The 24072-nt window shown below is 53.4% G+C and overlaps 1 protein-coding gene across 1 annotated transcript in view; it reads right to left on the bottom strand.

Moving 5' to 3' along the window:
• Nucleotides 1-15795, bottom strand: part of TRIM8 (tripartite motif containing 8) — a 29765-nt gene extending 13970 nt beyond the window's left edge. The window contains exons 1-2 of the mRNA XM_021536339.3: nucleotides 15055-15795; nucleotides 14112-14767 (exon numbers count right to left, since the gene is read on the bottom strand). Of these exons, the coding sequence (XP_021392014.1) occupies nucleotides 14112-14681 (570 nt within the window). The 5' untranslated portion in view covers nucleotides 14682-14767; nucleotides 15055-15795. The remainder of the gene's footprint in view (nucleotides 1-14111; nucleotides 14768-15054) is intronic.
• Nucleotides 15796-24072: the final 8277 nt, after the last annotated feature.

Raw genomic sequence — 24072 nt, 5'->3', positions numbered from 1 at the left:
GGATCTAGAAGCATAAACAGGTTTTATGGGGAGCTCAAATACCTCTGAGGAGCAGAGCAGCAGCAGCAATACCCACGTGTACCCACATCCCAGCCATGAGACCACTGGCAATGACCTGCAGCCACGTGCCCCATCAGTGTCTCATTTGGTGAGCCAAAGACAAGGGGTCCAGCAGCACAAAGCACCTCTCCAGACTCAGGCAGCACTAGAAAGAAAACCCTCCTTTGATTTAAAGGCCATGATTTTATTTTTTTTCCTCCCTACTGATCTAGTTAAACTTCCAACCGCTCAAGGCTATTTTAATTTGTACTGGTAAGTTAAATCAACACAAACAAGGACAGAACAGGTTTATATGCACGTCTATTACTGGCCTGCACCAACTAAAGTGCAGCTACATTTCTCCAGGCAGCTTTTTTTTTTCTCTAATAAAGATAAGGGGGACGTTTTTGTGCACCTCCAACTGACAAATGGAGCCTGAAAGTGAATTGGGAGTCAAAGCCTTGAGGAAAGTCAAGGTGACTTATGCACCAACAGGCTGGATTCAAAGAGCTTTGCAAAAATGCAGATCAACTAACAAGATTTATAAAACTCGTTAGGGGCTTAGAGGTCGCTTAATTCTCAAAGGTGCCAAGGAAAGTGCCTGACTCGCAGAAGGATGGATGGGGCTTACAGAGGTGGCTATCTCAACCTTTCAGTCGCTTCAAGAAAAGCGGACTCAATTTCTCTTGGAAATGAGGTTTTGACATGCCAAGATGTTTACTGTGAGCCTTGGCTCCTTCATCACTTACTTTAAAGAAAAAGAAACCAAGTTCTGTTGCTGCAGACAACTGTTACAAACATCTACTGAAAACCACAGCAGAATCTGCTGCTTCAGCTCACCAGCGCCAGACACCACCCAGAGGAGTATGAGACCAGATTCAGCACACAAACTGGAAAAGACAGAAGCGGGGAAAAGACTTTGCACTTCTACAGCTCCCCAGTGCCTGGGATTTTGCAGGCTGCAAGCAGCCTGTCAGCACCTGTGGGCAGCCAAGGAAAGGTACAGAGAGTCCATCCACCCCAGTGACCATGACCAGAGTCTGCTGAGCACCAAGTACCCTCCATTGCCTCCCTGATGGGTTTTTTCTCTTACCAATTTTTTTTTTTTTGTGAGGTGGTTGTTGAGAATCTGAAAGCCTGGATTATAATCTTTATGAATCCCATAGTTAGATCGTGCTGAACAGCAGCCCAGCAATACCAGATGTTCAAACAAAGCTGCCAACCGACAGCTGTCTGCAGCTTGCAGCGTGTTTTTACTTTAAAATGCAAAATGATACCAATCTATATTAAAAGAGAGACGTTCAGAGCCTTGCGATAGCAGCTGAAGCCACGGATGTTGCTCTTTCACGCAGGGTGTGGCAGCAGAAGGAAATATCTCAAAAACTACTGCTTAAGCCACCCTCCCAGCCCCCCCAAATCCTGGCCCCTTTCCTAATGGGAAAGAGACTCACGTTACTGCCTTAGTGCCGTGAATGTACCAGTGCGTGTCCAAACAAGCCAGCAAAAAGAAAAATGCAGCATGAACAAACAGTGTCTAACGAAGGATGCCAGAACAAATCTGGGTGCTGCCCACACCTGGCTCTCAGTGGCATGAGGAGGACAAAGTGACACGTGGGGGGATGGAGGGAACCAGTCCTGGGGTGGAGGGTGCAGCCTATCCTGCACCAGTGACTAAAATGGGACAGGAAATGTCCCTTCTGGCAGCACACCATTGCCAGTGGAAGCGTGGGATGGAGGGGCATCTTCTACTGCTCCGTCCTGTCTGCCCAGCATCTCACCTCAGGTTGTCCCACGTCCCTCTAAAATACACAGGGCTGCTCTGGTCCCGCTGGAGAAACTCTGCCTGAGTTTCCTTGATGTGAAACAGGTTTTCAACTGGCATTGCTTTGTACCTTTATTTCTTAGGCCGGCTGGCACCAGGCACAAAGCCCTACACCCTGCAACCTTTTCTGCACACCAGCAGCTAGAGAAGGCAAGAACTGGAGCTCAGCCTTGCTCTTCATTATTTCTCCCTCTGGAAATGCAAGCCACCCACAATGACCACATTTTGGGAATGGCAAGTCCTGAATACACTAGGCATGGCACAGTACTCCTAGCTTGCAGGAATTGTGCAAAAAAGCATTCTAATTTACTCAAACGTGACGTCCCAAATTCCCCACCAGCCGCGATCACAGGAAATCTCTGGGACCTGTCCCAGGGCTGCCTCATTGTACTCCAAGCAGCAACAGCATGAATGAATCATGCTCCTCAACGTGACACCCAGCTCCCAGCAACGTATTCGGGACCAAAATATTTATGTTGCAAATGAGTAAGAATAGGACCAGATCCCCTCCCCAGCCTGGTGCCATAAAAAGGCCAACCTGGTCTTGCATTGAGCAAGTGGGTGGCAGAAGGATAGGAAAACAGAAGGCAGAGACCAATCCCATGTCTTGCAGCCTGGATCTGCCCAGCAATGCTGAATGAGAGCCATCCCAGTTACAGCAAAACCCCAAAGTGGCAAGCACCGAGACTACAAACCCTGTGGTACCATGCTCCCTCTGGGTGACATGTGAGGGAGCATGCTGGGACCTGTAGTTTCCAGCCGGCCAGCAGCAAAATGCCATCCTCCACTAAACACATCTCAAATTAAAGTGATGCAAGGCCCCCAAACTCCTGGCAAGGTGCCAGCAGTGGCTTCCTGTTGGCAGGCACTTGGCCAATTCCCATGTGCTGCACTAACCCCCTTTCAAGGAGAAGCCAAGAGCCCACACCCCACAAATCCCCTCGCAGACGACCTGCAACCTGCCCTTTCCAAAGGACGTGTCTGCATGGACTGCAGGATGCTGATGCAGCCCTGGCCCGCAGGAAACATCAGCCCTGCTCCTGCCTTGCTGTTGAGCCCCTCCACCTTCGCTCCATGGCGCTGCAATACCAGCCCCAGAGCAAGACCCTGCACCCAGTGCTGGTCAAACTTCAGCTACATAAAGCCCAACAATATAGTTCTCGAGGGGTCCCATTAAGACGCCACTGAGGCAATCAGAGTCTTAGGCAGCAAAAAGCAACACACTGGCATGGTGTTTTCAGGCAGAACAGCACAAGCAGGCAAAGCTCCACCAAATCACTATACCAGTAAGGCTGGGGACAGCCACCTCCCCACAGGATCCCAGATGGGCACACAGCCACCCTGGGAGTGCTGTCACCCTGTGCTCCAGCAAGACCAGACCATACATCACATCCTGGGGAACGTGGCACCCCTCTCCTTGCCCGCTCACCCTCCCCGCTGCGGAGGAAATTGTGCGCCCGGCTGATGTCAGGAGGCATCACTTCACACAAAGGCCAGGCTTCCTGGCGGGGAAGGGGTGGGGGAGTGGGGAGGAAGGGGAACAGGAGCCCGGGGCAAAGGCAAAGGCATCTACAGCTCCTTGTGTACGCAAAAGGGGCAGCAGCAGGAGACAACATGGCCCCGTCTGCTTCAATTGCCCTTGCACCCGGGAAGGAGAGGCAACATCCTATTTCCTAGTGCCCTTCACAGGAGCCACAGCACAGCCCTGCCCTGCAGCGTGTGCACCCCTTTAAGAATGCACTGTAAAGAAGGGACTCAAGTTTATTTTAATTTGCTCCCACAAATAAATCACTTCCATTTCCTTCATGCCAGGCTGTGCCTGTTGCCAACCAGAGGACACAGCTCCCTGCTTAGCACCCAACCAGGAGAAAAAATATTTATATGACAAGATCTAACATCAGCAGCACCCCCAAAATCAGCATGAGAGTGCACCCCACCTGTCTCCTGCTCATGGGTGGCTAAATACCCATGGTACCCATTAATTGATAAATAAAGATAAAAATAACATACTGAGGACCAAAGGCAAGAGTAAATCAGCAGCCCTCATTTCACAAACTCCTCTCCCCAGTATACTCCCAAACATCTTTCAAAACATGGCATATCATGGTACCCACAGCATCAATACGACCTCCTGCTTCAGCATCTCCTCTCCTCCTCTACCTCCTGCAGTCCCAGCTCACCCCCAGGCACTGAAAGAGGCTGGTGGCCAGCACCAGACTACATTGCTTTTGTCTCCAACTCAGCCACTCTCTCAAGGACAGGGGCACTCTGGGCCAGCTGCACAGGGACCAGTGAAGAGGGCTCGGCTGTAGGGGACCTGCAGGATGTGGTCGATGTTGATTGAAAAGGGAAATCACTGATATTGCAGAGGGCAGCCAGGGAAGGTGGATTTTGGATGTGGCCACTGTCAGGGAATAACTGTAAAGGAGCAAACCCTGCTGCTCTCCTTCAACGTGCTGACTAGTGCTCCTAGGAGAAGGCCTGTCATTGGTTTTTAATCTCACCCGATTACGGACCAGCCTTTGACATTATTGATCTCAGGCCCCTGAAGTATCATTTATCTTCCAGGTCTGACTCAGCCATCAGAGCTCGACAGCTCAGACCCCAGTCAGCTCCATCCTCCCAGGGAGCCAGGGGAACTGCCCTGCACAACTCCAGTCCTGCTGATTCACGTGAGCCATATTTGACACTCAGTTTCCATCCTCACATAAGGTGTCTTTCACTTTCTGCCTACCTGGCATTTCATTTTCTGACTCCAAAATCCAGCTCCTCAGGTCTCTGGCAGACCAGCTGCTTCCTCAAGCTTGGCAGTCCACGATGCCTCTAGTGTGCCCTGCTTCCCCCTTTCAGTTTCATTATCCTCTTTCAAAGAGGATGCGGTGGAGACACAAATGTTATGGGATTTGCTGAGAACTGCACAGGGACTGGGGGAGCAGTGCCAGCAGTCAGTGTACAACCAGAGAAGCCATTTCTAGCTGTGACCCACTGCCATTTTCTAGAGCAGAAAGGACCAACAACGGTAGCTCCTCATTCCCTGGTGAGATTGTACCCACAGAAAAATCAGGCAGCTATCATAGGTCCGTGGTGGCTTCCCCTTACCTGCCAGCCAGCACCGCTGCCACAGGGCCAGCTCATGACTTTTGCTTGACCTTGAAAACATCAATGCCTGCTCCCTCCACCAGACCCAGAAGAGATGGGCTGACAGGTTCCCTTTCCCCTGGATATCTCCATCCCCCACCCAAAATGACAGACGCTCCCAGACTCCGTTCTTAGGGAAGCACAAGGTTTTCCTCAAGTGCCTTTGTCAATAGTTACTAGATGCAGTATGTAGATGAAGGCTGTCTTTTCAGATGCCTCCTGTCTCTCTCTCCTCTGAAGCCAGGCCTTGTGTTTTGGAAAGGAGGAGTATTTCCTGAGGAAGACTCCAGTGGGCATTTTTAATGCATAGAGAGAGGAAGGTTTAGTTTTTGTTCTTCACCTTGTTATACTCTTATCATATTGCTGAAAAGCCCTTTGGTAAATGGAGATTAATACCATGTGAGTTCATAGATTGTAGCAGGAACCAGCCCTGGGGAGAATCAGGGGAGGAAATGCCTGGATGGGAGCACCTAGCAAGATCCATGTCCTGCAAGGTAACCACCATCAGCAAAGAATGCTCCGGTCTCCAGGACTGCTTCCCCACACTGCCATGGACCTCCTGACTCCTAACTGGTCTCCCCACCTCGCTTACCTCCTTACCTCTAAATTAGGGTAATACCTTGACTACCCCATCCAGACTTTAGATTGTTGCAGAGATTAAAATGATCTTTTTCTCCCTTGTTCTAAGTAGAATCCTACAAATTCCTTAGCTGGAGTACAGGCCTTGGTTTTACCTGCTGGGCTTACATACTTGGGAGATGCATTTGGAAAGTGGAGGCCTTTACACCAGGCACTATTTCCAGTTCCCTGCCCAGATGCCCTGTTGTGCAGGATGCCAGTAGGTACAGGCAGGAAAATAGCCCCCAGATGTGCTCTCATTCCCTTGATGGGGGCAGGCTCTGTCCCCACCCCCTACAACCAAACTACCTCTGACCAAAACCGAGCTCGCAGGCCTCAGTCACCCAGTCACAACAGTGCAGCTGTGGCAGGAGAGCTGCAGTAATTCCCTCCTGGATCTGGCCACCCCCATCACTAAGGGGCTAGCACAATACCAGAGGGAAGGGGGAGCACAGCACCCGCCCCCGCACTGTCCCCAAAGGGTCTGTGAGTGGGACAGAGACCTCGCAGCACATTTATTCCGCTCCATCCATTTGAGAGGCACGCTTCAAGGGGCTTTTTGCCGTCAGAGGCGGGTGCACCAGGACAGGAAAAGAACAAAGGGAGGCACCGGCACCCCCAGCCCTTTGTCTGAGCGCAGAGGAGTTCACCTGCAGGGAAAACCTGCTCCCACCGCAGCGGCGGCAGCTCCACATGGATTCAGATGGGGAGAGGGATGCAGCCCCCCCTTGTAGCAAGAGGATAATGAGCAGAAGGACGCAATCACATTACCCTCTCTCTCCCCTTGCCACATGCACAAGCCCATTACAGTGCTCACCAACCCCCCTGGCTTACCAACAACCCAACAACCGCAACCAGCAATAAAAACCTTTGCCACAGAAATATCAACCCACCCCCCAGTGTGATCGATCTGTGTCTGCGTGTGGCCCAGCACCAAACCCTGGAGCTCGGCTCCACCGACCAGGATTGACTGGGAGGGAAGGGGGTGGGAGACTAGTTTCCAGGGGTTGGGGTTTTAAAGCCACACAATAACTGGCTGAAATGAGGGTTTAGATTAAGCTGTTGTATGGCAAGGGAAAACACTGCCTCCATTAGGACATGCAGGATTTTCCTTCCCTTTCTCCAAAGCTACAGCTCTACGATGAAGCTTCCAGGTCACCCAGGCAGGGAGAGAACTGGGTGATGCCGAGCAAATGGGAAATCCTGAACATGGAGAGATGGGTAGAGGGAAGAAAAGGCAGATCAGCCCTCTCGAAGCCCCAGATCATACAGTCGGCTGCTCTGACAATGTTTACTCATATTTCAGAGAGACACAGCCATCCGGAACATCACTCCCTGCCAACTGCCTCATCTGGAGCCATCCACAGCTCGGCTCTTCCCAGCCCACTCCAGAAACAGCCCCCCCATCAAAGCATCCACACAGCAAAAAACTGAAAAAGGAAAGGTAGAGGGAAAAGAAAAAATAGAAAAACTAAATTAATTAGCGTTTTGTGGTTTTTATAACAGTTCTGGTACATCATCTCAGCAAACTGATGTCTTGGAGTGTGCTTGGAGTGCAACGGCACCGCTGCAGAGTGCAGGGCACTGCGCTGAGCTGGGAATTTCTGCTCATGTTACCATCACAAGAGAATCACAAGACAGAAGAGGGACAACCATGATGCCCTGGTGAGAACAGGCTGAAGTTGTCCTTATCAGAAAGGATCCAGGACTGAGAACCTCTTTCCGGAGTTCATCTGGGGGACATATGTAAAAAATTTGCGTGCATCCAGAGTCTCATGCCTGTGAATAACCATCCCTCCCTCCATATCTGGGACCAGACACCTCCTCCTCCCATTCCCAAGTATGCTAGATGTAGCTCTCCCAGGAAAAGGAGGGGTAGCTGCCTCTGTCCTTCCGTGGAGGAAAGGGAAGGGCAGGGCATCCCTGGTCCTGCAAATGTCACATCTCTCCACCAGTGCCCCAGCATCTGCTTCAACCTCTCTTCCAGCAAACAGAGGTTCATTGCAGAAAATTGGCTATCACTGCAAGCAAGCTCAGCAGCTCGAGTCCTCTGTGCCATCCCCCTTATTTCAACCCAACCAGCATCTCCTCAGCCTACAGGCTGCTGATAAATGCAAGAAGTTGACAAAGTCACCAGAACCTAGCCCAGATCCATAGCATTTTTTTTTTAAAGCAAAAAAGCCAGGCCAGACCAGATTCTGCCCCGAAGCCTGTGTGGCAAAGCAAAATCCTGCTCCAAGTATTTATTTATAAATCCGTACATACATGTACATTTGAATTCTGACAGAATTAATTCTGGCATCCGGCTAATTCAAAGCATTCCTCCCCCATCACACTACTGTTGCAGGCCAGCCCTGCACAGAAGCTGATTATAAAATGCTGCACTAGCCAGGCATTTCTGCAAAGGCTTGTGCTATTGAGCATTCAGTCTTTCCTTGCTTGGCTATTTCATTGTTTCAGTGTCGATCCCTCCTCTCTTGCCCTGTGTTTCCTGGTTACTTTTGTCCCTGCTCTGGAAGCACTGCTGCTTCTCAGCCCCATTTTAGTGTCAGATTGAAAAAAAAACCCAAAACAATTACATGAAATTAAAGAGAAGAAAGGAAGAAATTATCACCATGCACCAAGATTTCTAGTAAACAGATAGGTAACGAGCAAAAAATAGGCCAATATGCTGCAAGGCAAGCCGCAGACAGATCTGGGGATAGAAAGCCCGCTGCCCGCCTCCCAAGTACAGCTAAGAAATCCCTGTGTGGTCACACGCTGTCCTCTGGAGCAGAGAGGAGAGAGGTCAGGGCAGCCAGCACTGTAAGAGCCTCTTTATTCTTGGGCAGTTGCACGAATCTGATCGCTTGTGCCCTTTGTGAGACATGGAAATCTGCCTTCTCCTCCCACCCCCTTCGCCAGCCCCTCTTCTGCTCCTCCTGCTCAGATGGGGACAGAGGCAACTCCTTGGCTCCAGAGGCAAAGACCAAAGCAGCAGAGTGCCTCTGGATGCCCCTCTGGCCAGGCCCAGATGAGCCTGTGGGAGACCTTGAGAACAGTGCTCTGCTGGAGCAAGAAGAGGAGAGAAGGGAAGGACAGTCCTGGGGCTTGCGCATTCCTTGAAGGGCTCACGAGGCTGAGAGGTGGATAGAAGTCCAGGGTGTCCCACTGCAGTTCATGCTTCTCCTACTTCGCCCTCTCCATCATGCTCATGCGCTTGAGGAGAACAGCATGCTGATCACCTCCATGCCAGCAGACACACGATACTCACATAAGTATCACATGATAGATTCAGATTAAACAAGGGTCTGGGCTAAGTTCATTATGCCCTCATCACCAGACAAAGCTGGGCTCAGACCTCCTAGTTCAGAGACCAGACCACGACAACTCTGTCTCATGGGCTCATTCAAAGTCACTGCTGAGGGAGGGCTTCAGGGTGGAAAACTCTACGTAGGCCAGGGCAGTCTGGTGAGCAGGTGGGTAAGCCTGGGCTACAGATTGTTGCTACTCCTTCCAAAGCAGCTCAAGGTCCTCAGGTGAACCTTTTCTTATCTCTCCTCTTTCCACCTCACTCTCCGACAGCTCCCATCCACACTGCATTGTCCCCTGTGGGAAGAGTCCATTCTCCAGAGCAGCCCCTGTCCTACTCATTTACCAAGGCTGTCCCCTCCATACAAGTCTCCTCCCTCCCACCCAACCCACCAGGCTGCCTCCCAGCATCCTCCATCTCCGCTGTCACTTCTTGGATTGACTCTACACAAAAGACTTGCAGCTGCAGGTCTGGAGCAACCAACTACTGGCAACCTGACGGGCTAAGGGCACAGAAAATGTTCAAGCTTAGTAGGAAAGCAGCGGGGAAAAGCCCTTAATCCAAACCCTGTGGAGGCAGGAGACTGTTCCAGTTCAGCCAAAGATCTGGGACTGCCAAGATACCCACTGCTGCTTGGCCAGCAAACCCAGAGGGGTTTGCAGCAGAGTGGCTCAGCCCCTCCAAACCTCTCCAGGGCAGCTCAGGCTGCTATGACTTGAACTGAAGTCTGCTGCCCCTGACAACACTGAGCAGCAAAGCCTGACAGATGGATGTGGTGAGTGGCACGGAGCTAGGAAGCCAGGCTAGGTTGGTGCTGGGATTTCTGCCACTGCCCAAGGCCCAAGAAGTCAGTGCTCATCATGGCAGCTTGACCAACTGACAGCATCCTAGGGCACAATGATCAGCCACATTTAGGAGCACAGTACCATATTCCTGAGGCTCCTGGGCAGGAATTAGGGCATAAGCAAAGCCAGGGAAGGAAAGACCTGGGTTAGGCCCGACTAACCCTTGGGCTGGGCTGGCTGTTCAGCTCTGGGGTGCTGGTGGAAGTTCAGATGGCAGGCACAGGGAGAAGCTGAACAACTCCTGCTTTGCAGGATCTGCTGCAAAAGTTGTCTGGGGACCGGGTATGCTCAAAGAGTGCCCCAGCAAATGCCTGCCAGGCACCAGCCACACCACCTACAGCCACGAGAGCTAAATTAGCACTCAAGCACTTGGGCACTTGCACTCACAATGCCTGCAGTGAGCTGCGTGCCGTGCTCCTCATAAACAAGTCATCTGGAAAATAAGTAAGCCTGTAAAAATCCAGTCCATCACAAGTTACCAAACCTGTTTCAGAGTAAAACAACCTAGAGCTCATGCCAAAAGCCTGGCAGTGAAGCTGATACCTAGTTTCCCCACCAGTGGGACTCCCTTGGTCCCAGCAAAACATCCCTGGCACTGATGGCAGCACGGGGATGCCACGTGGGACTTCGTGGTGGCCAAAGCTGGCAAAGAATCAGTGTTTCTGGTACAGGCTTGAGATCCATCTCTTCCTGTGCTCCTACCAAGCATTCACCTTTCCTCATTCTCCTAATTTAGAAAGCACGAGTTGGCTGTATGTGGGGTGCTGCCAAAAAAGAAAGCCCAAACCCAATGAGTTGCAGACGGACTCGGCAGCCCGGTCCCTGTCCCCCTGGATTTGCTGAACATACACTGCTCCATGGACAGTGCTGGATGCTGTTCCTGTACATCTGCAGGAGGATTCCCAATATTTTCTTCCAGGTCTCAGCATCACAATGCATTTTCTCCCATTTAATGTTCAAAGCCACCAGAGATCTTCAGAATGTGAAGAGATTTCTAGGAAGTAGGACAGGGAGAAATCGATCTCTTTCCTCCAAAACAAAACAGAAGCAGAGCATCTCTACCCAAGCTCTCTTCCACTAGCGGCACCTCTAACTGAGGACAGGCACCTGGGAAACCTCTGAGCAAGCTCAGATGTACCTGCCCTCAATCAACTGTGTCCCACACAAAGACAGGGCAACCATAGTAATACCCCACAAGTGAGTCTCTTTCTCTGATTGCTGGTTTCTTACCCATACTCCAACCCCAGCAATGAATTTTCCCCCTTTTTGGATGGAGAAGAAATAAAAAGCAACACATCAACCTTGCACTGGAGCAACTTTCTTTTTCAGCCTTAGAAGCAGGTTCCCCCATGCAGGCAGGAGGCATGTGGCTGGGGCAGCAAAGGCAAAGATGGAAGAAAAACTGTTTCACTTTGAGACCTTGACACAAACAAAATGAGAAGAAGAAAAAAAAAAAAAAGAAAAAAAAGAGAAAAAGAAAAGAGGGTGCCTTGTTGGCTTTTCTTCCCCCCCTCTCCTCTTTAAGCGCTACAAAAACAGGAAACAAAGGAGAAAACATCTCACGGGGGGAAGGGGAGGTAAGCGCTTTATACGCCCACGAAAGAAAGATTAACCACATATTTTATTTACTGTTTGTATTACAGTTGCACCGTGGAGTTCAACTAATTCCGAGCCAGGGCTCTGCGGGTTTGTGCAGCAGCTAACGCTGAGCGGGGTCCTTCCCCCAAACCCACCAGGCGCATGTTCCACTTCAGGCAAACCCTGCAGACACCCCCTTTCGTCCAGCAGACACCCACCTCCAGCCTCCTTCACCCAGCCAGAGCACTTCTGCCCCAGCTGCCATCTCAGCTGACAAAGTGCTGGTGCTGTCCCCAAGGAGTTTTGAGCTCCTTTTCCCCTTCAAACCACTCTGTAACCAGGGGTAAGGTGCCCTTCGAGGCAGGTTGGCAACACAGCCAGAGGAATAAATGGTAAAAAAGCAGAGTTTATGGGGAGCATGTTTGTAGGCTCCAGTCCCTCCTCCAGAGCATGGGGGACATCCCCTCCACAGCGAGTTGATGTTGCAACCCTCACACTTGTGAGTTCCCCATGCCAAGGTCAGGGCTCCGATCCTCCCAACTTTGACTCATTTCTCAATTAACGGCTTTCTGAACCCAAGTCACACATGGAACAAACCTCTCACAATGGGGCCTCCCCCAGACCTCCCAAGCCCAGTGTTACTCATCTGCCCCCCAGTCCCAGTCCACCTTTTCTCGGGATGCTCCAAGTGCGGCTCACCGCCGCTGCAGGGTGAGCAAGCAGCCAGGAATCCCGGCCCGGTTCCCGCAGGCGGGAAGCCGTCACCAGCTGAGCTCATGCACCCTAATTCGGGAGCCGACGAGGCGAGGCCACCTTCCTTGCTGGCTGGCAACCGGCAGCTTTCAGCCAGAGACCTAGCCATGGCCATGGAGTAAGGGCTGGCAACCCGCTGGGTGCTTTTCCCAGGGGTTCATCCGTACTCCAGCCACTTCATGGAAGAACTGACTCAACTACAGGGAGGATCCTTTGGGCTCACTGTCCCCCAGCTTGGTGCTGTCCTTCATTGACCCAGACTCTGTGCACCCAACTGAGCCACGCGCCCAGCGGGAAGAGACAAGCTTATCATCACAGAGAAAGGAAATTAAGATAACGCGGCGATGGAGGTACCGAGGGATTTGGCCAAGGTCACGAAATAATTCCATAGCTCTACGATACAGCCGTCTAACACTTTTGGTGTCTGGCCACACATCCTAAAATTTCAAGCCAGGGCCAAAATCCAGCCTAGGCAGTGGCAGATTTCTGCCAGGTCATTAGCAGTGTGCATCCGCAAGAAGCGGCAAACATCCAGCCATAACAACGGCAGCAACAACAAAAAAAAACATGCAGCAAGAGCGGGAATAAATGAGATCAAAGTGTCCTGGAAAAGGACCTGGAAAAATAGTTTCGGTCCCTGGCTAAGGCTCCTGGGAGATGCACATGAGAACCCCATCCCAGCCCTGCACAGCCCTCCCGAAGTGGCTCCCCACCCTGGCAGAGGGAAACCAAAATGACTCCCTATAAATAGAAGCAGAAAAGCGCTTCTCTAAAAGACTGACTGGGTCTTTCCCCTTCCAGCGTGTGTGGTGGAGCTGCTGGCACCTCCGTGGAGGTCCCTGGTTTTCCCCCAAAAAACCTGGAGAGGAAAATAACCTTCCTGTGAGCTCAGACTGTCTCCTCTCTATACAGAGCTGCACCCCCTCACCCCACTCCCAGGCCTGGCCATCCAATTGGAAAGTAATTATACTGCAATTTTTATTTATGACTTCTTCGGGTTTTTTATTGCTAAATGGTGACTCATTTTGGCAACATTAAAATACACAGGAAATCATCCCCATTTTACAGTAATCACCATTCAATTCATTGTTAAATATTTATTCGGCAGACAAACGCCGAGCCTCTTTCGAAGGGTCGGAGGGGGAGCGGAGGGGTAGCCCTGAGAAGGGGGAAGGTGGTAGAAGGGTCACGGCAGGGCTGGCTGCAGGGCTGGTAAATGCCCGCCAGAACTGGAGGGTGGGGAGCCAGGGGTGAAAGCTCCTGCCAGATGGCCTGGCCAAGAGCAAAATACAGACCCGCTTTCCCTCGAATCCAGCACAACAACCCAAGCTGCTCTAGGGAGAGAGGCAGCCCTGTGCCCCCTAATAAAAAAATCACATTATTTGGCCAAATCCCAAGACTGAATCCCCACCAGTGAGATGTCATTGGTCTCTGACACGTCATGGGTCTCTGACATGAAGCTCTTCCATTGCCGGGGGGGAAGAGGATGGCGGCCACTGGCCCCAGTGGGAGGCAGTGGGAAGAGCAAGCAGTTTGACATTCACAGGCCTTACAATGGACAGGGTCTGCTCCTGCAGCTGCTTTGTCCTCTCAGGAAGCCCAATTTTGGGGTGACTCAACCTCAGATGAGCGTAGCTCTTCTGCCTTTCCCCAAACAGCTGCATAGCCCAACACAAACCTGGCAGACAGCCCTGCCAAACGCCCCTGCCCCAAGACCACAACCCTTCCCTGCAGAGTGCACACCCAAAGGGCCGTAGGTCCCACAGCCCAACAGCTCCAAAGGTTTCCCAGCACAGACCCCTTCCCTGGGGAGCCCCTCTGGCACCCACGGGCTCCGTCACTGCTTGGCTGACTGGCCACCCAACATGTCTGCCACGGGGGAACCCTGGGCGGAAGGAGGAGCAGCGCCAGGATGGATTTTGTGCAGGTCCTACACAAACACAGGGCAACAGACATGGCAGGGAAGAGGGCGGTGGGGTGGTCGCCAGGCTGGGCAAAGCCGAGCGTCCAGGATGGTTGGACTCACCCGGATCTCATTGCGGCGGATCTCCACGTCGCAGACCGAGTGTCCCTGGTGGGCCCCGCTGTAGTAGCAGCAGAACTGGCAGACGGCCACCTGCTCGGCCTCGCAGTGGTACAGGCGGTAGGCGTTGTGCTGGGGGCAGCTCCAGGCCCGCACGTCCTCCGCCTCCACCAGGAGATGCCCCCGGGCCGTGGAGGGCTGCTGCAGGTGGGTCTGGACGTGGGACTGGCAGCACGGAGCCTCGCACCTCAAACAGATCTTCTGGGCCGGCAGTGGCGGGCCCCGGCGGCAGAAGACGCAGTGCAGGACTGAGGGGGGCTTCTCCAGGTTGAGGGAGTTGAACTTCTCCACGATGTTGGTGAGCTTCAGGTTCTTCTCCAGGTTGGGCTTCTGGTTGTAGGCCTGGTTGCACTCCGGGCACCGCACCAAGCCCGACTCCTTGGCCCACGCCTCCCCGATGCAGCCCCGGCAGAAATTGTGCTTGCAGGGCAGCTGGACCGGCTCCACAAAGACATGCAGGCAAATGGGGCAGATGAGCTCCTCTTCGAAGCAGTTCTTCCAATTCTCGGCCATCTCTGCCGGCAGCTCTGTCGACGCTTCCCCCCAGCCGCTTCGGTCGCTCAGTGCGGTCTAGGGGCGGACGCCGGGGTCTGTCCTCCCTGAAAGGGGAAGGCTGAGGGTGAATGGACAGGCTCCCCCCGCCCCGCAGCACACGCCATAAATAATAAACCGCAGCAGATTTTAAATTGGGGATAAAATAAACCACAGAGCAGCACTCGAGGAATATCCGGCAAGAAAACGCAACGTCCCCGTCGCTTCATTAAAAAACAACACAAATGGTCAAAAAAAACCCCAACATGATCCTGTTGGATCTACAGCCCAAAGTCCTAACCACCCCTAAAAGCCATTTGCTCCTTTTTACCCCAGAAGGTGAACTGAAACTTACCAAAGGTTGAAAAAAATCCATACAAAATCCAGCAGCAGAGTCCAAGTTCCATATAAAGCTCCTAAATTTAGCACTCCGGATCAGATTTTTCTTTTCTTAGGTTTGCAACTGACATTCAATATTTTAAAGGGACTTTTGTCCCCCACCAAACCTGGCCAACAGCTGAGGGCAGCGACTCGCTCGGGCTTTTTTTTTTCCCTTCCCTGTATTTCTCCTCCCTCTCCCCCTGATGGGAGTTGGGAATCAGAGTCTTTTAAAGGAAACAGATCAAAGGGTTAAGATCCAAAACGGGAAAAGGAGGAAGATTAAAAAAATAATAATAATAGCGACGATGACGATGGCGGAAAAACGAATTCTCTCTGCGGCCGCCGAGATTTGCTTCTAAATCGGAGGAACAGCAGGGGAAAAAAAAAAAGGAAGAGGGGAAAAAAGACAAGACGGGAAAAAAAAAAAAAAAAAAAGGCGAAGAAAAAAAAAGCCCTCTTGCCTGCTTGGAGATTGCGAGGTCTTGAATGGGAGAGCTCGGTCATTCAGAGCAAACGCCAGCCCAGCACAGCCCGCCCAGCTCCTCCAAAGCTCCCGGAGAGGGATGGGAGAGGGGACGGGCTTTGCCACGGGGGGTTCTGAGCCCCGCGGACCCCAAATCAACCTGCGCTCGCTTCCCACCAGGGCTGGGGGGAAAAAGGCGCCCGGGGGGGTCCGTCCTAGCCCGCTCTCATGGCCGGGCCGGGGGTCGCAAGCCCCCGGCGGTAACAATGCTTTGGGGCGCACGGACGGCGCCCGAGCCGGCGGCGGAGCGCTGCCTTCCCCGGCGCGGCCCCGCCGGGAAGGGGCGAGGCGGCGGCGGGCGGCCGGGAGGAGCCGGCCCGAGCGAGCGGTTCCGGGAGAGCCGAGTCAGCTCTCAGCCATCTTGAGCTGCCCGGCTGAGAACGGAGACCGGGAGCGCTTTAAAAATTAAATAAAAATATAAATAAATTTTAAAAAAAGAAATAAAAATAAAAAAGGGTATTTAAAGAAAGAAATTATAAATAAAGTCACCAGAACAGCCCCGCTCCAGGGAGCCACCTCCTCCGCCTGCCCGGCGAGGCTCTGCGGAGGGGCTGCGGGGCCAGGCGAGCCCGAGCCGAGCCGTCCCGTCCCGGCGGGGCCGCTCAGCACAGCCCCCCGCGCCCGCCCCCGCCGCCTCCTCCAGCCATCTTGGGGTCGCCCTGGGCGCCGGAGCCCCACGCCCCGGCTTCCTCCCGCCGCCCCCGGGAGGCGGCCGCGGCCGGGGGGAGGGGGTAACGCGGAGCGAGGCGGGCGGGGGCGCGGAGCCCCGCAGCGGGAAGGGGAGGGGGGGGCGGCGCCTCGGGCTCAGCCCCGGCGCGGGGGGCCGGGGCGGCGGCGGGGGGCGGGCGGGGCGGCCATGGGGGCGGCGGCCGCGGGGATCGATCAACCGGGGAAAGGGGGTGCGGACGGGCGCGCCCCGCCCCGCTCGGGAGCCGGCCGGGGTGGGGGGGGCGGAGCGGAGGCGCCGGTGCCGCTGGGTCTCGCCGGGCGCTGCCGCCGCCGCCGCCTCGGAGCTGCCGCTGTGCTGCGGCGGGAGCGGCCCCGCCCCGCCCCGGCCGCCCCGCGCGTCACCGGCACCGCCCCGCCCCGCCCCGCCGCCGTAAAGGGGACGCGGCCCGCGGCGGGGCCCGCGCCCGCCTCCGCGCTGCCTTCGGCCCGGCCGGGCTGGGGATGCCCCGGCCGGCCGCTGCATCGGCCCTAGGGCCGCCCTGCCGGACCACCGGTGTCCCTACGGCCAGCGCTGCTCAGGGTGCCGGTCCATGAAAAGGCTGATTGCTCTGGAACCAGTGCACATCTGGGTCACAGCTGGTCCTGGGCACCGTCCTCATCGCTGTACACAACTTCCTCGAGAGGGGAACGGGAGAGGCAGGCACTGATCTCTCCGGCAGCCAGGGACGGGACCCGAGGAAATGGCCTGAAGTTGTGTCAGGACAGGTTGAGGTTGGATATTAGAAAAAGGTTCTGGGTGGACACTGGAACAGGCTCCCCAAAGAAGTGGTCATACCATCAAGCCTGCCTGAGTTCTAGAAACATTTGGAAAACACACTCAGGCACACTGAGGATGTTGAATTCCTGAAGATGTCTTGTGCGGGCCAAGAGCTGGATTCGATGATCCTTGTGGGTCCCTTAAAACTCAGAATATTCTGGGATAAATGACCTCAAGAGCCTCCTGTGTCGTATTGGCTGGCTTCTAGATGGGCTGTTACTTTGCACAGGACCATTTAGGTGCGTTTCCTCCCTGTGCAGAGCCTCAGCCGTTTGTCCCCTGGGGTCTTTTCCAAACCAGGAGCCCCAGCACCTTCTGCCAGAGCTCGGGGCACAGAGGTGTCTCTGTTAACAGCTCACCCACCAAATGTTTCTGCAGCTGTTTCGTGGGACACTGTATATCTAACCCCTGCCATATGTGCCAAGCTGCTGGGAATAAAGCACATTGCTGGTGTAAATCCATTTTGCACTGGTGAGAGTGTCAATGGCTCAAAACACAGTATTTACATCAAAAAATGCTCAGGTTTGTGGTGGAGTGACAAGAGGGCAAAGGCTCAGTCAGCAGCTTCAGGATCTGGCCCAAACCTGACCCTTGGGTGATGCTCTCTGATGACAATTTGCCTCTGGGAGTGATTTAGCAGGAATTCCCCATATGTGGCCTCAAAATGTATGAAGACACCACTCAGTAGTGTCTGCTATAGCACCCTTTATCCCAGTGCCTCGGACCACCCAGGGCAGCCTGCTAGAGGGATGAGCATTCCACACCACTCCCAGTATGGGGATTATCCAGGTCTTTCCACACTGTGTTTTACAGGAACCCCCTGTGCGTAGGCAGGTCCAGCCTAGAGACACTGATAAGGAGACAGTGATGGCTTCTGCTGCAGGACTGGGGCTCATCCTGTATCACCCTCAGCTGCCCCCCTCCATTCCTGCACTCCTGGGGCTCAAGTGCTGATTCCTGAAAAGGGAGCGGTTTGCCATGTAATGCCTGTGCCAGGCCTCAGAGCCCATGGGCTGTATCTCTCCTCCAGGGTTTTACAAACCAGCCGGCAGCCAGGACTGGTGGGAGCTGGGCAGGGCAGCATGAGATGTGTCAGAACCGCAGTCAACTGGCGGAGGCTGTGCGGAGGCAAACCTCTCCTCGAAAAGTCAGCGCAAAACTATTCATGACTCTCACTTTATAAACACACACAGTACCAGACGGCCTCCAGTGACAGCCACCATCCCCACCCCAGCCAGAACAGGGCTCTTCTGCAGGGGCTTCTCAGGCCCCCTGAACTCCCACTGTGGCTGTGCTGGGGAAGCTGGTTGGTATTTACCAGTACTTAAAAGAGGAAGGTGGATGGGATGGGGCTTAGCCAAGCTGAAAGATGCACCCTACTCCTGGCTGGGAATCCCTCTGTCCTGGGACTGGCACTCTGTTGTCATACCCACATCTGGATGATGCCATCTCCCTGCCCATGCCAGAGAAACTCCCTTGGCAAGGGAAGCCCCTCCACCAGGATCTTGGTGTGCTTCCCAGACCACTCCAAGGGGCCACAGAGGTGGTTTGTAGCTGAGTCCTGGTGTACATCCCTCAACCTCCCCCAAGCTTCAGTTTTCCCAGCTACTGCCAGGCCATCATTCCCCTTTGCCAAAGGTCTCCCTTCAGCAGCCCTTAGTCCTGCTCTGGAAAGAGCACTTCCTACTCCCTGTCTCCCCAGTAAAGTCTCAGCATGTGTGCTGAGCCCTCAGTGAGCACTGGCTGGACTGCAGGTACACCCTGCAGAGCTGCAATGCTCAGGCACTCATGACTAGCTCTGGCACTGAGGTGGCATTGCCTGGTGCAGACGATGTCCCTGGGAGCAGAGATGAAGTTGGCTGTTCCACAGAGCCGAGGTATCAAACTCATTTTGGTGTTTACGGCCTGGGACCCTGCTGAGTTAATGGTAGAGGGAGGGTTGGGTGTTGGTAGAGATTTACAGAGCAGTTGGCTGTTAATGTGACACCATACCTGTCTGCCACCACCCTCTCTTGGGAACACTCCTGAAGGCTCTGGCACCCAGCCCTGCACCTTCCCCAGAAGCCTTGAGCCCTCTGGAAATGATACAAAGTGCTGTGTTTCTTGGGTCATTTATAACTCAATTAACCCATCAGAGAAAAAACATCACTCCCCTTCTGTCCCCTTCCATGTCAGGCTGGTGAGGTGGCTCTGTGTGATGCAGAAAGCTCCCTCCACCCTCCTCCATATGATTAACACGCTGAAGGTTTTCACTGAAATTTACGTTTTAAAGCTAGGTTTAAGGATGTAAGGAACTTGCAGGGTGGCAACACTCTGGTTTCCAACACTAATTAGGCCTGCCTAAGGCCATCCCCTGTTCCAGGTGGAGAAGGAGGGGAAACCCCATGGAAGAGGCACAATGCAGAGGTCCCCATGGCCACCTGCTGACCCAGCCAGAACACACAACCAACATGTACCACTTGTGCCCAGCCATCCCACAGAATGACACCTGTCTCTCACACACTGTCACCTGTCTGCTGTGGCATCCTCCCAGCCTGATACCTTTTGGGAGAAGATGCACATGTGTGTATGCAGAGTGTCTGCAGGGGAAACCTCCTGCCCCTGACATTAATAAAAAGGGACCAGAAGCAGGGTGTGCAGCCTGATCCCCACAGCACACAAAGCAGGTTCCCAGCCCCCCAGGCACTGGATCCAGCAACACCCACATCTGACACTTGAAGCTGGGAACAGGTCTGGAATGGTGTGCTGGGTGCCGGGATGGTGATGCCCTTGTTGGCCCCATGGGAGAGCCTTACCCTTGTGCAATGGGTGCGCAACTGGGGCTCCTCTTGGGGCAGAAATGCTGGCCCTTCTCCTTCCCTCCCTGAACCTAAAACATGGACCAAAGTGGGTATTAAGGGCTGCCCAAGGGGGACTGCATGTCAGGGTGTTGGAGGGGAGCTCTGCTTTGGTTCAAACAAATCCAGGGTGTAAGAGCTCAGTCTGAGGTTGTCTGGGTAGACAAATCTAGGGGTGCACAGCCAGCCAGCTGTGGAGCAGGGATGATGCTCCAGGGCTCACCACCTTGTGTGAGCTCGGGGTGCTGGTGGGTGCTGGTGAGCACAGCAGCGGGTCCGGCAGCTGCGGGGCTGGAGCACCGGGAGCCGGATGAGGGCCAGTGTAGTTCCCTGCTTGGTGGGATTTCTTTCTATGCAAATGCCTGGGAGCAGCTGCCCTGCCGGCGTGACTCATTTCCTGCTCTTGTGTCACATTCTGGTCAGGCCAGTTTGGCAAAGGCTTTCTTCTCTCCCTCCCTGGCTTCTCCTCCTTCTCTCCCCAGCGCCGAAGGCTGGGATGTGCATTTGCTCAGTCCCTGGCAGGATGAGGCAGGATTTTCAGGAAACTGCGTCAAAGCCACAAAACCTCCATATATATTAAAAAAAAAAAACCCAAAACAACCAACCAAAAAAAAAAAAAAAAAAATCCAGCACAATTTTCTCTTATTCTTTTTTTTTCTGAGCATGATGGAGACTGGCGGCCAGACAGGCTCCTCCGCTCTTCCCCCTCCTGGGGCGGTTCCTTCCCCTGAGACCCAGGGGACAGGACCTGGTAGAAAAGCTGTAATAGTTTGCTGGATGGACAAGGGGGAAAAAATGCAGCTTGGTCTCATTTTATCTTCTGCTGCCAGTTGTAGAGGTGCTGCCAGAGCCGGGCTGCCAGTGGGCAGCCTTTGAAACAGGGCATGGCTGGTGAGAGCATCTGGGGCAACCACCATCCCTGGAATTTGCCCGACATTTTTTTTTCCTCAGCAGAGTTCTGGGGCAAACTCTGGGGAAAAACGTACTGGATGGGGTTAAAAGTAACTCATTCATCTTAAAAGGGGTCAGAAAGGATGGTAGCAAATGCTGACAGGCCCCAGTGTGGTGAGTCTCCCACCACAGGCTGGGAAAAGGAAAGGTGGTTCTGGCAGTGAATCCCTCTGGCTGCTCCCACAGTCTATCCAGGCTGGCACTCCCCGAAGCCCAAGCTGTGTTACAGGTAGAAAAGTCACTTTTTAAGGCATTTCTCACCTGATCTGTGTTGTAGTGGTGAGGTCAGGATTTACAGCCTCCCAAGTGGCCACGTAAACCCTCCTGCCTCGGGGCTCTTGCTTTGCTGTGTCACCATCCCCTGGGTGCAGGGACAGAAACCCCCCCACCTCGCTGCCCTCCACAGAAAGCAGCAGCCCTTTCCCTGGTGCATCCACCTCTGGCACAGCATCCCACACCACAGTGAGGCATTTCCCTGAGGGAAAGATGGAGCTCCTCAGTGCTGCCAGCCCAGCAACAAGCTTGGGACATGAAGATGCCAGTCCCAAATATGATCATAGGAGACAGGATGGGAGCAGGATACAATCCCACCACTTCCATTCCCATCTGCAGTTTGATTCAGCCACTCTCCCACCAGAAGGCCCCTGTGGTCCCTTCTCAAAACAAGGTGTAATCTTTGCAATCTTCACATCAGTTTCTCAGCCTTCCTGTTAATTTTCTGTATGTTCCTTTCAATCCAAGTCGGCTCCAGCCAACTGACCCAGTGCCACACATATGCTAAAAAGCCCCCTGCCAGGGAGCTCTTGGGCTTACATGTGAAGGGCAGAGCATCCAAGGCTGCCATACCCTGTGTAGCCCCAAACCCAAAGCCCCAAAGCTGAGTGGTGCCACAGAGTTCCAGTTCCGTGCAGCTGGGGGAAACTGAGGCAGGTGAGGGCATGGGATTGCTCCAGAGCTGCTGCCCATGCACTCACTGCTGCTGGGGTTTAACTTCCTCTCAGAAAGCCTAAAGGTCTGTTTGCCCACAGTGAAGGGAAAAGCAGGAGGGCAGTGGTATAAATTAGGTCAGGAAGTATGGGTAATAAACTGTCACTCCTGGTTGTGTAATGGGAGCAATTATTGGTTTAGGTCTTGTTAAGACACCGGGAAGGAAAACACGGCCAGTCTGGGGGTAGGAGTATGATGGCAAACAAAAAAGGAGGGTCCTGTTGACAGAAGGATGAAGCTGCTTTTGTGTTGGAGGCATTTCTGTCTCATCCTGGTTTGCTGGCAGCCTGAGGCTTGAACAGACTCCTGCATGGGGAATGAAGGGAGGGGGTTCCCAACTCTCTCTGTGCTTTCTCCTTCCCCTGGGCACCCCAGGGCTCCAGTCTCTAGGCAGGTGGTTTCAACCCCTCTGAAGTCTCCCTTTCCATGATCCACTCTGCTCAGCTCAGCACTTGGTGCCCACTGTCCCCCCTGATCCTCCTTTGGGCTCCAAGGGGGACCTGTGGGCAGCAGGACCCATCCTGGGCTCTGCCAGGAAAGCCTGGGAGAAGTGCCTGACCTCTTCCTGCATCTGATGGTCCTCCTCTCCCCGTGGAGCTGCCAGGCTTCCCTTGCTGCCCATCACCTTGTGCTGCCCCCTGCACTGCTGGCAGCAAAAACCTCTCTGTCTGTCCCTCCCTGCTGTCAGTCTCTGAAGGGAGAGACTGGTGGTGGAGGTCACCCAGAGCCTGGCCAGAACAAACTCAGAACTCTCCATGAACAAAACCCCAGGACCCTGACAAACCTGTGGTGGGGACACCTGACTCCCCTCCACGGGTGTCAGGAGAGTGGGAGGCTCCTGGAGTGAATCCAGCTAATGCACACCACTAAGGAGGGGCTGTGGCACCTGGCAGCCAGGGTTAGCCTTTAACCACCCAAAACATGTCAGAAAGGGAGAGGAAATTCTTGAGGCATCTATTAACATAAAAGGAGTCATACTTTACGTTCGGTCCCACTTATGGCTTATAAATGATTACTGCACCTTTTAATAAATGGTTAATCAAGTGTTAGAGTCCAAACAAGTTGATGGGTTGCTTATTACCACAGTTTATAACCTTTTATGAATGCCTTCTGTTGATGTACTTATAAACATCCATACCATGTACTTCTCATGTCTTGACACGTTGGTCACATCTGTTTGAAGTTTATTAACTCTTGAGCTTCTTGCTAACGGCAGGCTGGGGCTATCCTGCTGCTCTGGATCAATCCGTGTGGCTCAGAGGGCACCTGCACCAGCTGAGGGGCACTGTGGGCATCCCCCTTCATCCAAAAGAGGCTCCAGGCAAGCGGGATGCAGCTGCATCAGAAATGAGTTGGCAGTGGGGTGTTGCTCTCAGGGTTGCATTTTTTTTTGGTCACCAGGACAAACAGCCAAGGGAAGTCAGTGGGAGATTCTTCCTCTCTTGAAGTCACCGAGCCGAGACAGGACGTTGTCCTGGGCCGCCTGCTTGAATCAAAACCACAAGTTATTGGGCTCAGTGCAAGGAGAACTGGGGGAAATTCTCTGGTCTGCAAACACAGGAGGTAAAACACAATGATTTAATGTGCTTTTTTGGACTAGAAACCCACAGAAACATCCTTGGCCATCGCTGTTCCTGTGCAGCCGAAGCCCCCTTCCCACCATTGCAAATAATGAAACAAAACTTTCAACAAGCTGAATAATCAGAAAACAATTTTCCAATAAAATAATTCCCTGAAATCTCCTTTTAAGGAGAGGACTGGGATTCCCACTGCCGAGCGTGTTCCCGACGCCTCACAGTATTGTTCAGCTGGCTGTGCTGGGGCTGGGCAGGCTGCCACGCTGCCCTGTGCCCCCAGGGATGCTCCCTGTCACACAGCCCAGCTGCCCCTCCACTCCTGAGCCCCTTTGCTTTTATGTTTCCCCTTTTGCTGCAAGCTTCTGATAATTTTCCTGTTCAAAAAGTCAGTGGGAAATACGAGGTGCCATGGCCCTGTGCTTGCTCCAGCATTTTTAACAGCCAGAGAAGGGATTTGTGCATTAAACAGACAGGGATGATCCCAGCCTGGGCAGCAAGCTGGGCCTCCCAGGTCATCTTGGCCTTGGACACTCCTGAAGATTTTTTTAATATCTAACCATGCTTTTTCCTTTGCTCCCTGCTGGCCAGTCCTTCCAAAGTGGGTACCCCATCTCCTGCAGCAGGAGCATCT

Source organism: Lonchura striata, chromosome 7 (genome assembly GCF_046129695.1).
Source record: "Lonchura striata isolate bLonStr1 chromosome 7, bLonStr1.mat, whole genome shotgun sequence".
NCBI classification, from domain to species: Eukaryota; Metazoa; Chordata; class Aves; order Passeriformes; family Estrildidae; genus Lonchura; species Lonchura striata.
This window is presented reverse-complemented; position numbering and strand designations above follow the sequence as displayed.